Raw genomic sequence first — 13,385 nt, 5'->3', positions numbered from 1 at the left:
GCAACATGGTGCTGTTTAATAAAAGAAAGGGACAGGTTTCTCATTAAGCAGGCAAATGGATCTGCTGGCTTAAAGTACAGCCTTTGCATTCTGTACATTATTTCATTATCATGGCAGCTGTCAGCCTGACAGCACCAAAATGCTTTTAATGCAAAGTCTCTCTGCTCTGTAGCTAGAATACCATTGGGATACCAAATCAATTTAGCAAATAAGAAATGGGGTGGGAGGTTGGCCTAAGGCTTCTAACATTTATCAAAACATTATGTGCAGATCTTTACTGTTGATTCCAAGTGGTCTTTTACACTGGTCAAAAAGACAAAGTTCAGATCATCTTCTAACAGAGAGTTTGTTTTGGAGTTAGTGGTACAAAGGGTGTTCTCAGAGTTAAAAAGTCCATTTTTTCTCCCTCTTTTTTTTTTTTTTTTTTTTTTTTTTTAACTGAAAACAGTTTTTACAGGTACTGGGTACTTTTTAGTATGTATAAAGTGCAATGCTTTGAGCTGCTGCTCGAATAACATTCTTTCAATAAGAACTTGACTTACACTAACATGTAAAGAACACAGATTCTACATCCACACTTTCAAGAAATTCTGCAGCCAACAGTGCAGCAAGAAAAGAAATAAAATAATAAAACTTGGATAAAGGCACAAGACTGGGCTGCATGAAAACTTTACCCTGTTTTGATAAATAATGTGATCCTATTGAATGATAAAAACCTGAATGATTAAACGGAATGACTAAGCTATATAAATTATTATTATTTAATGGATGCTGTAAAGAAATCAGATTGTTTCAGAAATGTGTGATGATTCTTTATAAGCCTGAGAACCACTCAGTAAGATGGGTAGGAACAGCATAGAAAGGTTAAAAAACAAAACATCTCAATTTGACAGATCTGTGGGAGATTTGCCTGCTGATTTAAAGATTACACAAGAGCTCTCAGGGGTGATTCACACTTCTACTGGCATATAGGTTAGCCTTGTGCCTTAAAGGTGACACCTCTTCTAACTGATTTGAAATGTTAGTCACTTGGATGGCACCCGCTGAAATCAGAGCCAGCGACCTTTCACCAAATGCCACAGTTCAGCCCCTGAGCGAGGCAGTGGGTAGTACCGCAGTGGGGGCTGGACAGGACACGGTGACCAACCCACCCTTCTGCCTGACATCAACGCACAGGGTGAGGCCTTGAAAAGGGACTGTGGAAGGAGATTACTGAATAGTTCTCCCCGTTGGGGGCTACACGGGGATGCCATTCAAATGTGGGCTTATGTGTTACATATAGAAAGAAAAAGGTGTTCACAGTGTGAAAAATGCTAACTACTAAATGTCAACCTACAGGCAAAACCAAAACACTGGAAACTGACCTAGCAAACACAGGCAGCATTGCCTTTCCTTCTATAACCTTTACCTCCTGCCAGTATGGTGTCTTAAAAATAGATATATGCAGCCCAGGGATTCCTGAAGAGGTTGGAGGCAGAATACAGCCAAGGAATCACTAGAGCTACACAAAAACAGCTGCTGTAGATACCGTCTGTCAAGTTGTGCCAACAGAGTAGTGAGGCACGGTAGTTCAAACTGATATAAGAGAAAAAAGCTGTAAGGGCTTCTGACCACTCTCTGCTTAGTATATTAAATAAAAAAATTGCATCCAGCTGTGGCTCTGGGGAGATAGGTTGAATTAAAACACTTAAGGATCTAAAAAAGTTGTGCATAATAACAGTCATGCACTTTCCCCTAGAAGCAGTATCTAGAACCTCAGAGAGGTTGAGCGTCCTCAGAATGCAGCCTGCTGTAGCTGACTAAGTGAGCTTGGAGCCTTCTAAAGTGCTATGGGGTATGTACTAGAGCCAGCAAGTAAGGCAATGCTCAGGATGAGAACATGCAACTCCTTTTGGAAGTGTTTCCATGTGCGAGGCAGGCATCTCCAGCCACTCCTACCACCTTCACTCCTCATCAAAAACTGAGAGACTTGCTGTTTCTTCTGAAATTACAAGGAAAAGACAAAACAGATGCAAGGAATGCTGTTGTTTTTTTTCTTTTACACAGGTGACTGCATAACCATATCCCAGTGGTCAGCTGCTCAGGTGAAGAGGCAGAGGAAGCAGCATTCACCTTAGCACAAGAAAGAGCAGCTTGTGAAGAAAAGCCTGGGCCATAGGAGTTCCCCAGCACACAGCCGTCCCACTCGCTGTCTGTTTGGGTGCACAAAGTCCTCTCCCACACCACGGCACAGCGCTCACAGGTTGGGGTAGTAAACCCTCTCCTGACAGGCTGGCCCCCAGACTGGCAACAAGGGCACCTTGCTGGGAGATGGGGGTTTGAACCTTCCTCCAGAGGACAATCAATCAGAGATCAGACAGCATACTGCATGGTCGCTGTTTGTGGGGTGCTGATTTTGCAGGTGCCTACCAAGCAAAGTATGTAAGCCATGGTCTACTCATTTCCCAGAGCAGGGTTTGGCCTACAGAGGGGCCAGATCCTGCACAGGGCCAGACTTCAGCCCTCACTGTGTGAAAAGGGAGCACACAAGCAGAACGAGAGCTCAGTGGAGATTCTCAGGACTGTCCCAATCCTTTGAGGGCTCAAGTCCCTGCAAGTCCTGTCTTCACTAACAAAGTCTTATCAGAAACAGCTTTTTCAGCAGAAGCTAGGCCATTCAGTCCCTGCCAGAAAAGCCTTGTCCCCTATCACTTTAGAGAACAGACGCACGGATACACCCATCTAAGGTTTGCCAGTTTGCCTCCTAATGCCCCAAACACAACCTGAGTCAGAACAAGGGCGCCCAGGTTTTTTTGTGTGTGTGAGCCCTCACAAAACATGTCCTTCCACCATGGTCTCTAGGTTCCCCTGCACTCTTTTCTTGTTTAACATGAAGAACCCAGCTCAGATGGGCTATCTGCACTGATGTATGCAAGATCCTCAGACAGGCGGGTCCATAGCTCATTGCACCCATAGACTGGGGCTCCCAGACCACAGCTTGAGTGAATGTTCAGTGACAGTCTACCCAACAGTGATGCCCATGTGTCCCTTTTAGTTTGTGTTTGGTGAAGGTAAGTGGGCAGTGAGAAATGTCAAAGATTTGCAGATTTGGACTGATTCAAAAAGCTTGTGAGCCACAGCCATAAAATGTACCCAGACAGGTGGACAGGCCATCTAGCTCCCGACCACTAACGTTGTGTTCCCAGCAGCATGCTCTGAATCAGCATATTAAATGTCAGTATGCTTTGTGGGGATCTTCGCAACTTGGTTCTGCTTGTGCAGCAGAATCCTTTTCCATGGTAATGCACACTCCCAAAATAACACAAAGAACACCTGGTGGGGGTTGCTAGCAACACACAGGTTCATTTCTTCATCAAGCAAGCAAGCATCATTTTTGGCAAAGAGAGCCATCTCATCACAGCAGAATAGCACCAAGCCATCTGCACATGCTCCTTACCCAATTCAAAATCCACCTCCGAAATGTCACTTGCCCTCCTTGTGTAACCAGATCAGATAGAGTGCCAACTGGCAATATTAATATTATGTGTCAGAATTAACAGTCACTAATGTATATGTTTCACAAATGTTAATTCTCGGCCAGAATAACCCCAGACTTCAGTACAGTGAGTAACTTCTGGGGCCTAGAAACAACGTGTGAAGGTGTCCACGTCAGCATTTGTATTTATTGCCAAAGAACTAGAGACTGGTCTAGGAAAGGTCACTTGCTGTAAAAGGCTGCTGAATCTTCCCCCCCCGCAAGATTTTTAGAAGACATAGTCAGATATTCTGGTGACAGTCTGTAGCCTGTCCGAAAAAGCTGAGTCTTCCCCTAGTTATTGAATGCAACACAGTATTTCCCCGTAGCACAGTGGCTTTTGTGCAATCACAAATGATAAATTAAAAAGCAAACTTATTTTTCCCTTGCTTTTACTTTTAATACTTCCTTTAATGCAATCTTTTAATGCTTTTCATTGCACAATGCAATTGCACAAGATTTCACTTTAAAAAAATCTTATGAAAATATGGTGCGTTTGCTCTCTTGGCACAGAGGTCAGACAGTTCAGTCTTGCAGTACTGCAGTGCGTTCTTTGGTTCAGCTGTAAGGCATTTCTCCCCATATCCACAGTGGCTTCAGCAAGATTTCTTTACTTAGCTGAATGCTTCTTGACTATCTCAAGGTACTCCTTCACATCATCAGGAGATCCCAAGACAATAGGCACTCTTTGGTGGATGTCCTCGGGCACTATATCTAGTACTGCTTGATGCCCAGTTGTTGCTATTCCCCCAGCCTTCTCAATAACAAAAGCCATAGGATTGCATTCGTAGAGCAGTCTCAGCTAGAAGACAAAAGTCAAAATGGCATTGCTCAATCCAGGCAAAGCTGAAAATCATGAAATATTTGGCATTTAATTTAAAACCAATCAACACTCCAAGTACTCCATATTTTATATAAACTTTGACTCAAGAATGAAACTGTGTGGATTTTTCTTTTAAACAAAACACAGCAAATGCTGGATTTGCCCAATTTGAGTGCTTTCTCCATAGCTCATGTTTGCATTGTGCTCTTGAAGCAGAGATAAACCTCAGAAGACATAACCTTTAACAAGCAGCAGACCACGTAGGCCTGTGAGAAAAGAAAGAAAAACACTGGCCCTGAGTGTGCCATTAGGTTTCTCTAATGAATAACTGCATCTTATCTGCAACCTGAAGCAATAATTTACAGACAATTACAAAACAGATGAAAGGTCTTTGCTGAATAAACAGTCCCCTTGTCAGCCTGTTAAGTGTGTGATCTTCCCTGACTGACTGTTATCCTGGCAGAAGCAGCCAGGCACAGCTCCTCCAGATGAGGCACTGGTACCAAATACAAGACACACATGGTTTTCTCTTTAGCAGAACTTCTGGTAAGGGGCATGTTACATTTAGGCTTCTTACATACTAGCTTGTAATAGGAATCTCAGGGTAATGTGGGTTTTTTACTTTGCTTTGCTTTGTAATGTTTTGCTTGGTTGGGGCCAGCACAGTTTGAGCTGAGGTGGTACAGAGAAGCTTGTTTGAACAGCACATCCCCTGGTACATTCCATAATCTGAGTATGCTTGGGGATAAAAAGAAGTAAGTGCAGCTGAAACAGGTTATCAGCAGCCCTAAAACAGGTGTGTGCTAACAGGTTGCTGTCAGTCATGACAGTGTGCAAGGGGTGGCCCTACCCACACACCAGAGTTGTAAGCTACCAAGTTACAAAACACATGCTCTGCAATCGAAATACTGATCAGTGGTAGTGAAATAGCCAGATAATGTAACATTTCTATAATTTGGCTTATCAGGTTTACCTTTCCTTTGGGACTTTTGGAGTTAGCAGGATACAGAAAGATTCCTCCATATACCAGTGTGCGATGCACATCAGCCACCATAGATCCTATGTACCTCCCACCATATGGTGAACTGCCATCCTACAGAAAGACATTTAAATAAATTTAACTTTCGAGCCATCAGGTTAATCTTTTTTTCCTGTCTCCCCTCTCTTACTGGTCCTAACACCTAGTTCCTCCATGTGGTGATTCACTTATAATATTCAAATTAGTTTTGGAGAAAATTTCAGTTTCCTCCTCATTTTCTAATTGGGAACATCCAAGAAAAAGGACTGATAGAAGATTTCAGGATAGATGCATCCCAGCTCTCCATCAGTGCTCTAATCTTTGGAAAATACTTCATTTCTAGTAGCAAAAAGATGAAGTGCTGGGAATTGATGTTGGGTTTTTTCCTTTTGTAGCAGAAAAAAAATATTGAGAAGCAAAAGAAGTGATCTTTCTTACTTATCCTACCCATTTTTACCAGTTTCTACAACATTTTTGGTAAGAAAAAGTTAATAATTGATTACTGATATTATTTCCTTATTATACTCAAGAGAGTACATTTTAATATCTAAATAAACAACACCTTAAGCCTGGCAAGATGCCAGATGAAAACACCAGTCTTTGTTCAAAGCAAGATCAGGAAGTCAAGAAGGGACACACTTAACAATAGTAAATGTTTACACTCCATTTCAGTGTAATAACTCTGGTGATGACATGCGTCAGGCATGAGAACAGACATGATTTTTATGGGCACTCCTTAGAGCTCCAGGCCTCTTGACAACAGGAAGGTGCATGACCACAAAACGGACCCTGGAACTACACTAGCTTTTAAAGTGTGAGGACCTCTCAGGACCCAGCCCATGTTACCACCCAGCAATGACCCAGTGCCATCCTCATTCGGCCCTCTGTCTACTCAGACACTGCAGTGAGGAAGCAGCAATCTAACAAACATGTCGATCACATTTCTTCATCGCTTGATAAAACTTTCTCTCTATTTGACTGCCAAATGCCCAGTTTTGCCTCCAGCGCCATTAGTCAGGCCCCAGCAGGATGGAAGATCAAAAAAAAAAAAAAAAAAAAAAAAAAAAAGGAAAGAAGGGAAGAAATGAAAAAAAATATGGAAGTGCAGTGCAGTACTGAAGGATGGTGAAATATCTGGTCACATCAACTTCTGCTCTAACAATCAGACCTACATAAAGATACATTTTAAACAGACAAGAAAGGAAAACAAGCTCTGAACAGTGTGTAAGACAATGATTATAAAGCTGGAAATTACGAGCTTTGCTTGTCATCAGAAAGTTTCTCTGAAACAGGATCATTTACCTCAGGGAATTTCTTCTTTTTGAGATACTCTGTGACTGCAGGATCGAAGTATTTAGCATAGCCTTCATTGAGACTGTAGATATTTCCCTTCTTTTTGATTTTCACATCCCTATCCACCAAAATGAATTCTCCAATTGCCTAACAGTAAGAAGTAAAACCAATTTGTTAACGTTAATTGCTCATTCATTTACAAGCCAAGGCAAAACATAACCATACCTAACAATTTAAGAAAAATTTACTACAGCTGATACTTTCTTTAATAATGCTGTACCTGCGAAAAAGTGGTATGTGCAGTTTAGAGAGGAAGTCTTTTGTTTACTCATAAAACACAGACAGAGCATGAATACCAGGGTCATGCAAGCTTCTTCATACTACCATTCCCAGCTCTCTATCACTTTTCTATGCCAAAAAATTCTGTTGGCTGTAAATTTGTGTAGCTCTCCATTCTTTTGCTAGACTGAAAATAAAAGTACAGTTCTGAGGAGTTTGGAAACTGAGAGTGCCAGTTGAAGTAATGCACAAACATCTTCAAATAGCTGTAGGTATTAATAAATTCCAGTTCTTTTAACTGGAAGCCTAGAATCAAGAGAGCCAATCTCTGTAACCAAGGGCTGGTCTGTTTAGTTTTCACTAAGTAAATTTCCAAGTTAGTGCTAAAAATAAACAAAATAACATGCACGCATGCTCAAAGTTAAATCTGCTATCTGAATACAGACAAAAATACATGCAGCTACTTAAGCTGTTACTTCACAGGGAGCACCAAGTTGTATTTCCTGCAGCTTGACCACTGCAGGTTCTAAACATTTAATATTGGCAGGTGGCGCAGCCTGACTAACCGATTACAAAAAAAACCCAGGTTACTAAAGCAAACTACTTTATATGATCAATATGATTTTTGTTTTAAAACTCATACAATCAATGCTTGCTATAACATCAAATACACCCACACACGTCACTTACTCTTTTACACATCATGGTGGGATCTGAAAACACAGAAGAAGGTTAAATATTTCTGCTTCTCTGGTTTACTAAGTTCCTAGCATTAAGGAAAAGACAAGTCTTAAAGGGCATTCTGCATTGCAGAAAACAACTAATTTTAAACATCACATGATTTGGCACATGCTGTATATTTGCTTCACTGACTCGGCTGTCTTCCCATTGTTGAATTACACATACCACTGCTGCAGCAGACAGGCAGAACATAAAAATCTCTTGACATTATTGCTGATGGATTATTAAGTGTACTTCATTTCTCCACGTTAGCTTGAAAATTGTTCTTTTGTTTGATTTTTTTGGGGGACAAACAGTTCTTACAGATGATACCTTGTTATCCTTAATAAAGAAACAAAGAAATAGAAGACATTCTCACCGGATCCAGCATGAAACAGTTGACACCTCCAGCAGAAGTGGCCAGTACCAGCATTGTGGCACTGCCATAGAGAGCATAACCAGCTGCCACAAGATTACGCCCGGGTTGTAAAGCATCCTTTCCACAAGGTTCATCAGGGGACATCTGGAATAAGAAGGAGCATAATCAACTTTATTTCATTTCTACAGTTGGCACATAACTGGACTTTCTGAGATAGGGATGGTCTTCTACTCCATATCCCTGCATGAGGTGGCACAAATACTTCCATGACCCCCAAATGAAATTCCTACTTGATGCACTAATACAAATTATACGGAGGAGACAAACACACTGATCTAGAAATGCTCTTGTCTAAGACTAGTTGGAATGCAGGAAGCAGGAAAGGATTAAGGAGATAATATAGAGCTGTGTACCTCCTTGTAGGTGATGATGAACACAGCTTGGAGGAAAACTCCAAGGCACAGTTGAAATGCAAGCAATGAAACATGACTCACAGTACTCAAAAGTACTCGGATTTTTTTTGTTTTCTTTTGCTTCATACAAAAATGAAGTTGAAAATAGTTACTTTGGGATGTATGACAACATACAAAAGGTGATTAAAATGCACACTTGGGTGTGTTTTATCTGACTTACTTTTTCCCCCCACCTTGTGACATGTAAATCTGGTATTTCAAGCTCCTTCAGACAAGGTTTCTGCCTTTCAGAGTGAATTAGACACTTCAAATGCACATGCCGTATTTCAGCTCTGGTTTGTATTTGAAGCCTATCCTCAGGCTAGCAGGGCTTATTATAGTACAGAGAACAAGAAAACCTGAAAGCACATTCCACAGGTTGATGGCAATCACGTGGTATTTTGTCTCAACACAAATATTCATGAAATCTTAGACCTGATTTGTTTGCAAGGGGTAGTTACTTTACCTGGCTAATTAAATATCAGACAGGCTTCCATGTACATATGTGTACCTCATCTTCTAAGAGGGAAATGCAAATCCCCCAAAAATGTTTTATACAAGCATCTGTGAAAGAGCAGATTTAACTAAAAACTGGTCCTGAAAGTCTCTTTCGCGAGCAAGTTTAGTTGGATTTTATTAAGTCTTCACATGCAACTGTATTTCATCAAAAGGTGTACAATCATAGTTTTTCCTATCCTACATAAAAACATTTTACCTTTCTATAGATGGCAAAGATGGTCCCAATGGAAACAAGACAGTCTATGTTTGATGAGCCATCTAGAGGGTCTATGCAGACTATGTATTTACCCTAGAAAACACAAAAGACGGAACAACTAGATTAGTGACATTATTTACCCACTTCCCCCAAATGAAAATACTTCAGTAGGAAAATTTTCTCAAAGACTTTCAAAGAAATATAAACTAAAAAGCTTTTATAGATTATGATTATTATTACTGAATTCAAATGTTAGCAATTCTTTGGCCCAGATTTCATTCTTGATTACAATTGTGCAATTTGTGTCACAGCAGAAGCTGGGTAACAGATGATGAGATGGGAAAGGTGAAGTTTTCCTACACAATTTTTAATATATATATAAAAAGAGAATACTTTTTAATTATTAGTTTAGCTTCATCTATTTAATTAATGCCAATCCATTTTGATAGACATGCTGTAACATCTACTATTTAGGCTGCACTTTCTCATCTCTAACAAAATGGCTTTCTGAATTATAAGGAAAAACACAAATTAAGAAAATCAGCCTTTTTCATATAGAGCTAAAATTAGAGACATTAAGAAGGCCTTTAACACCTCATATTCATATACCATACATTTCACTTTACTGCATGTTCCACTTTAAACTCCTTAACGGAACTCTGTGCTCTGAATGGACAGATACTCAGAAATCACCTTAGCCAGTCTGTAGTCTTAACATGGTTTTGGGGGGGGTTTTCCCCTCACAAAAAAGAATGGTCCCTGCCTATTGCTATAGTAAGGATTCCTGTAGGTACAGGAAATTGCTAGCACAGGGAAAACAGCTGAATGAATTGTACCTTTTATGCAGACTTTTCCCCCCTTATTTCATCCATAGTCATTTTAATAATCTCGTGTAACAACAGTAAGTGTTCATTCACTTTTTGTTTAATTTCACCCTGCATGCCAGAAACTTATTTAAGTTCAGCAATGCTCTACTCTGCATGCAGGAATTCTGATAAAAACACCGTATTTAGTTTAGAAAAGCATTAACACTGAGCCTCCCTCAGTGATCATTGACGATCTAAAATCATATTTGTTCAGATCTAAAACAATTTTTGTTCCTCCAATGCCTATAAAATCAATTCTGAAGATTTCTCAACAGGGAGATAAAGAACTGCTTTGACAAAGCAAACATTATTATACTTTCTAAATTATGTTCCGGTTGTTTGTTTTGGCTAAATTTTTGGCTAAAAAACTCAGGTTATCACATGATCACACCAAAATATGAGGTAGCAAAAAGGAACTACCACTCAAAAAGTGCTTGCAGACTTGTGAATATAAACAGTAAATAAGTAAAAATTATTTTTGTTTCATTGTTGCTAAGTCTTTCATCAGCTTCAAGGAGAATTTGCCTGAATTAAAGAACTTGAGATTTGACCTGACAGAACAGTTCCTCAGTGTCCTACTGACGAAGCTATTTTACAAAAGGGCTTGAGTGAGTCAGAGCATAGTTCTAGAGATCAGATGGAACAAACCAGAAATAGGTTTCCTCCACAAGTAGGAAAAGGTGGGGGGAAAAAAGGTGGGGAGGAACAATAGAGAAAAAAAGTAAAAACGACAAACATCAATGTGGACAGCAGAAATAACAGAAAGAACAAATGTTGACTGACACTCTCCACCTACCCCCTCCCCCCCCCAACAATATAGAAAAGTACATGTTTTCTGCAGTGTTTAACTCAGTTTCAGTTTCTCAGATCTGAAGCAATACACCTGTAAATGCTAATTTGAAATCAAGCAGGGAGAACCTTTAAAACTACTAACCCTTTTTTCAGTTTCCACTATCACAGCATCTTTGTTTTCTTCTGACACAATAACACATGTACTGAAGGATGACTTGAGCATGTTAATCACCAGATCATTGGAAAGGATGTCCAACTTCTTTACTTGATCTCCTGTCACATTGGTAGACCCAGCAATTCCATAGCTAGAGCAATAGCAAGGGAGAGCATTTAGTGAGAAACTACCTCTACATCTTCCAAAGGGCCCTGTTTCTGGCAACCTTGTATTTGTAAAACGTTTGTAAAACAGACGGTACTTTTGCATGATATCTCACTTCTCTCTGTTTTTTATTTACTGTCTGGTAGATTCTTGCTGAGACCTGCTAACATTAGCTGTGGTGGCAAATCTAGAAGTCACTGAATGTGAGGAACACAAAACAAGGAATCACCTTTCAATAGTTCGTAAATTATAGGCAAACGTAGCCAGAGCAGGCTGTGAAGGCTGAATTACAATAATTGTGTATTTAATGAGTTCTTCACTCTAAGACCTAAATACTGCCCCTGAATCCTAGGCTCCAATATTACAGCTGCATATCTTAAAAGCTAAGACTTAATTAGAAATTTACACTTTAAAAAGTAACAATGAATATGACAACACTAGCTACACTATAACTTCCTAAGTAATTTGCTCCTGAGTAGCAATATGATTTACAAATTGCAGTAGAAATGCTTTACTCACAGATAAATCAGCTTTTTAATGCTTCAATGATTTGAGTTTTGCTTTTAAGTAGCAAACATTTCATTGGGAATAAAACTAAGAAATATGAATACAAAACACAAACAAAACTCTGCCAGCTAATCAGACTCAAACCACCTGGCAACAGGAAGTACTAGGAGAGCTTGTAATAAGTGATTTCGAAAGCATGCACAACAGCAAAAGGGGAAATTTAGCTATTAGAAGAGAAAACCAATAGCCAGCTCTGCACACATTCAGATGATTCCTCAGCTTCAGTTCCAGTACTTCAGCTACAATTCATTGATTAGGCTGAATACTGATATTTCAGGTTTTAGTAATAACGCTGAACACACTACTTTGAATGTGCTGCATTTCTTCTGTTTAAAGCATGAGACAACAAAAAGAGGCATAATTCTCTGTCTTTCTCTCTCTCTGCTACAGTGGCTTGAGCGTTTTTCTTCAAGTGTGAAAGTGATTTTACAAAACAATGTACTTTGAACACCGTGTTTGCGAGCGGAGGCACAAGACCTCATCCCCAGAGGAAAATCCCTGGCCAGCAGCTACAGCTCTCACACGTCGTTTGCTGGGGAGTCCTGGGAGGGGATGGAAGCATGCCCTGCACCCAGACCACTGCTGGGAAGGGGCTGTGGCTTCTGCTGTAGGGTATCATAAGAGAAGGCTGTCAGCACAGGTACTGAACCCATGAGCAGCTGTCAACACACGTAGGACACATAAGGAATGGGTCCTTAGACTTACAAATCAGTTCCTATTCTTTACTGATAGACACTGGAGTTACATGAAAGGGCTAGCGCATAGTGATTAAAAAAAACTGTCACAGTTACATAAAGTCTGAAGTCAAGACAGAGAAAAATAGTTAAAATATACATAAAGTGGAGGATTTTTAGAGGTTGCTTCTATTTTATTAACTTCAGTCACCAAAATTTTTCAGCAATCACACATTTTGTAATAAATGTTAGCCTGTATTGCCAGAGGCCTTTTGCTTATTATATTTTCCACTACATGGTTTGTAAAGGCAAATTCATTTTCTCTCTACTACATTTTTCATTAAGTAATGAAGCAGCCCATGTCTGAAGCCCTGATCAGTGTACAATTTGGATTACCACCAATATGTAATAGGCTTAGGGGGATTAGTTACCTACAACCAGTTTAAGTTATTCAACATTTCAAGAGCTCTAACTTCCTTCTGATGCCTCTCCAGAGTAACTCAGTCAGTCAGCCCCCTCCGACTGAGACTACTATGCCTAACCAATGCTCTTTCTAAGAGCCTTAGACGTCCACAGCTTCATATACTCAAGTTGCTATGATGCAATATGAAAAAATAAAATTGAATTTGTCAGCGACTGCATGCCTTTTGTTATTAAAAAGTCGTAGGATCCATTTAGCTTGAGAAAATCAAGAGTTCGAGATGCAAAAGGAGCTCTGTGCAAGAGGGTGGGTGGACGCAACCCCACTCGCACGCCTTTCGGGTGACACCCCTCATGCCCACCACCCCGGAGGCGGCAGCATCCCCTGGACCCCTGGGGACGCGGGGAGGTGCGGAATGCTACCGGCATCCCGGGACTCACAGGTTGGCGATGCCCGCTTTGCGGACAGCGGTGGAGATGGCTTTGATGGCCGTGCAGAGGGAGTTGAGGAGCTGCGTGAACTCTCCGGTGCCTTTCGCCCGCCTGCCTTCCTC

At 40.4% G+C, this 13,385-nt stretch overlaps 1 protein-coding gene across 1 annotated transcript; it reads right to left on the bottom strand.

The window, feature by feature from the left end:
• Window positions 1–3,899: 3,899 nt before the first annotated feature.
• LOC104518618 (fructose-1,6-bisphosphatase 1) lies at window positions 3,900–13,379 on the bottom strand (the record flags this gene model as incomplete). Its single annotated transcript, XM_010167313.2, has 7 exons — window positions 3,900–4,316; window positions 5,311–5,430; window positions 6,658–6,795; window positions 8,027–8,170; window positions 9,194–9,286; window positions 10,994–11,156; window positions 13,273–13,379. Coding segments are annotated over 7 exons (957 nt in total), but the record flags the coding sequence as incomplete, so codon positions are not given.
• Between the last annotated feature and the right edge of the window lie 6 nt (window positions 13,380–13,385).

Source organism: Antrostomus carolinensis, unplaced genomic scaffold (genome assembly GCF_000700745.2).
Source record: "Antrostomus carolinensis isolate BGI_N321 unplaced genomic scaffold, ASM70074v2 scaffold29164, whole genome shotgun sequence".
Taxonomy (NCBI): domain Eukaryota; kingdom Metazoa; phylum Chordata; class Aves; order Caprimulgiformes; family Caprimulgidae; genus Antrostomus; species Antrostomus carolinensis.
Note: the sequence above shows the minus strand (reverse complement) of the source record. Positions and strands in the feature narration are given on the sequence as shown.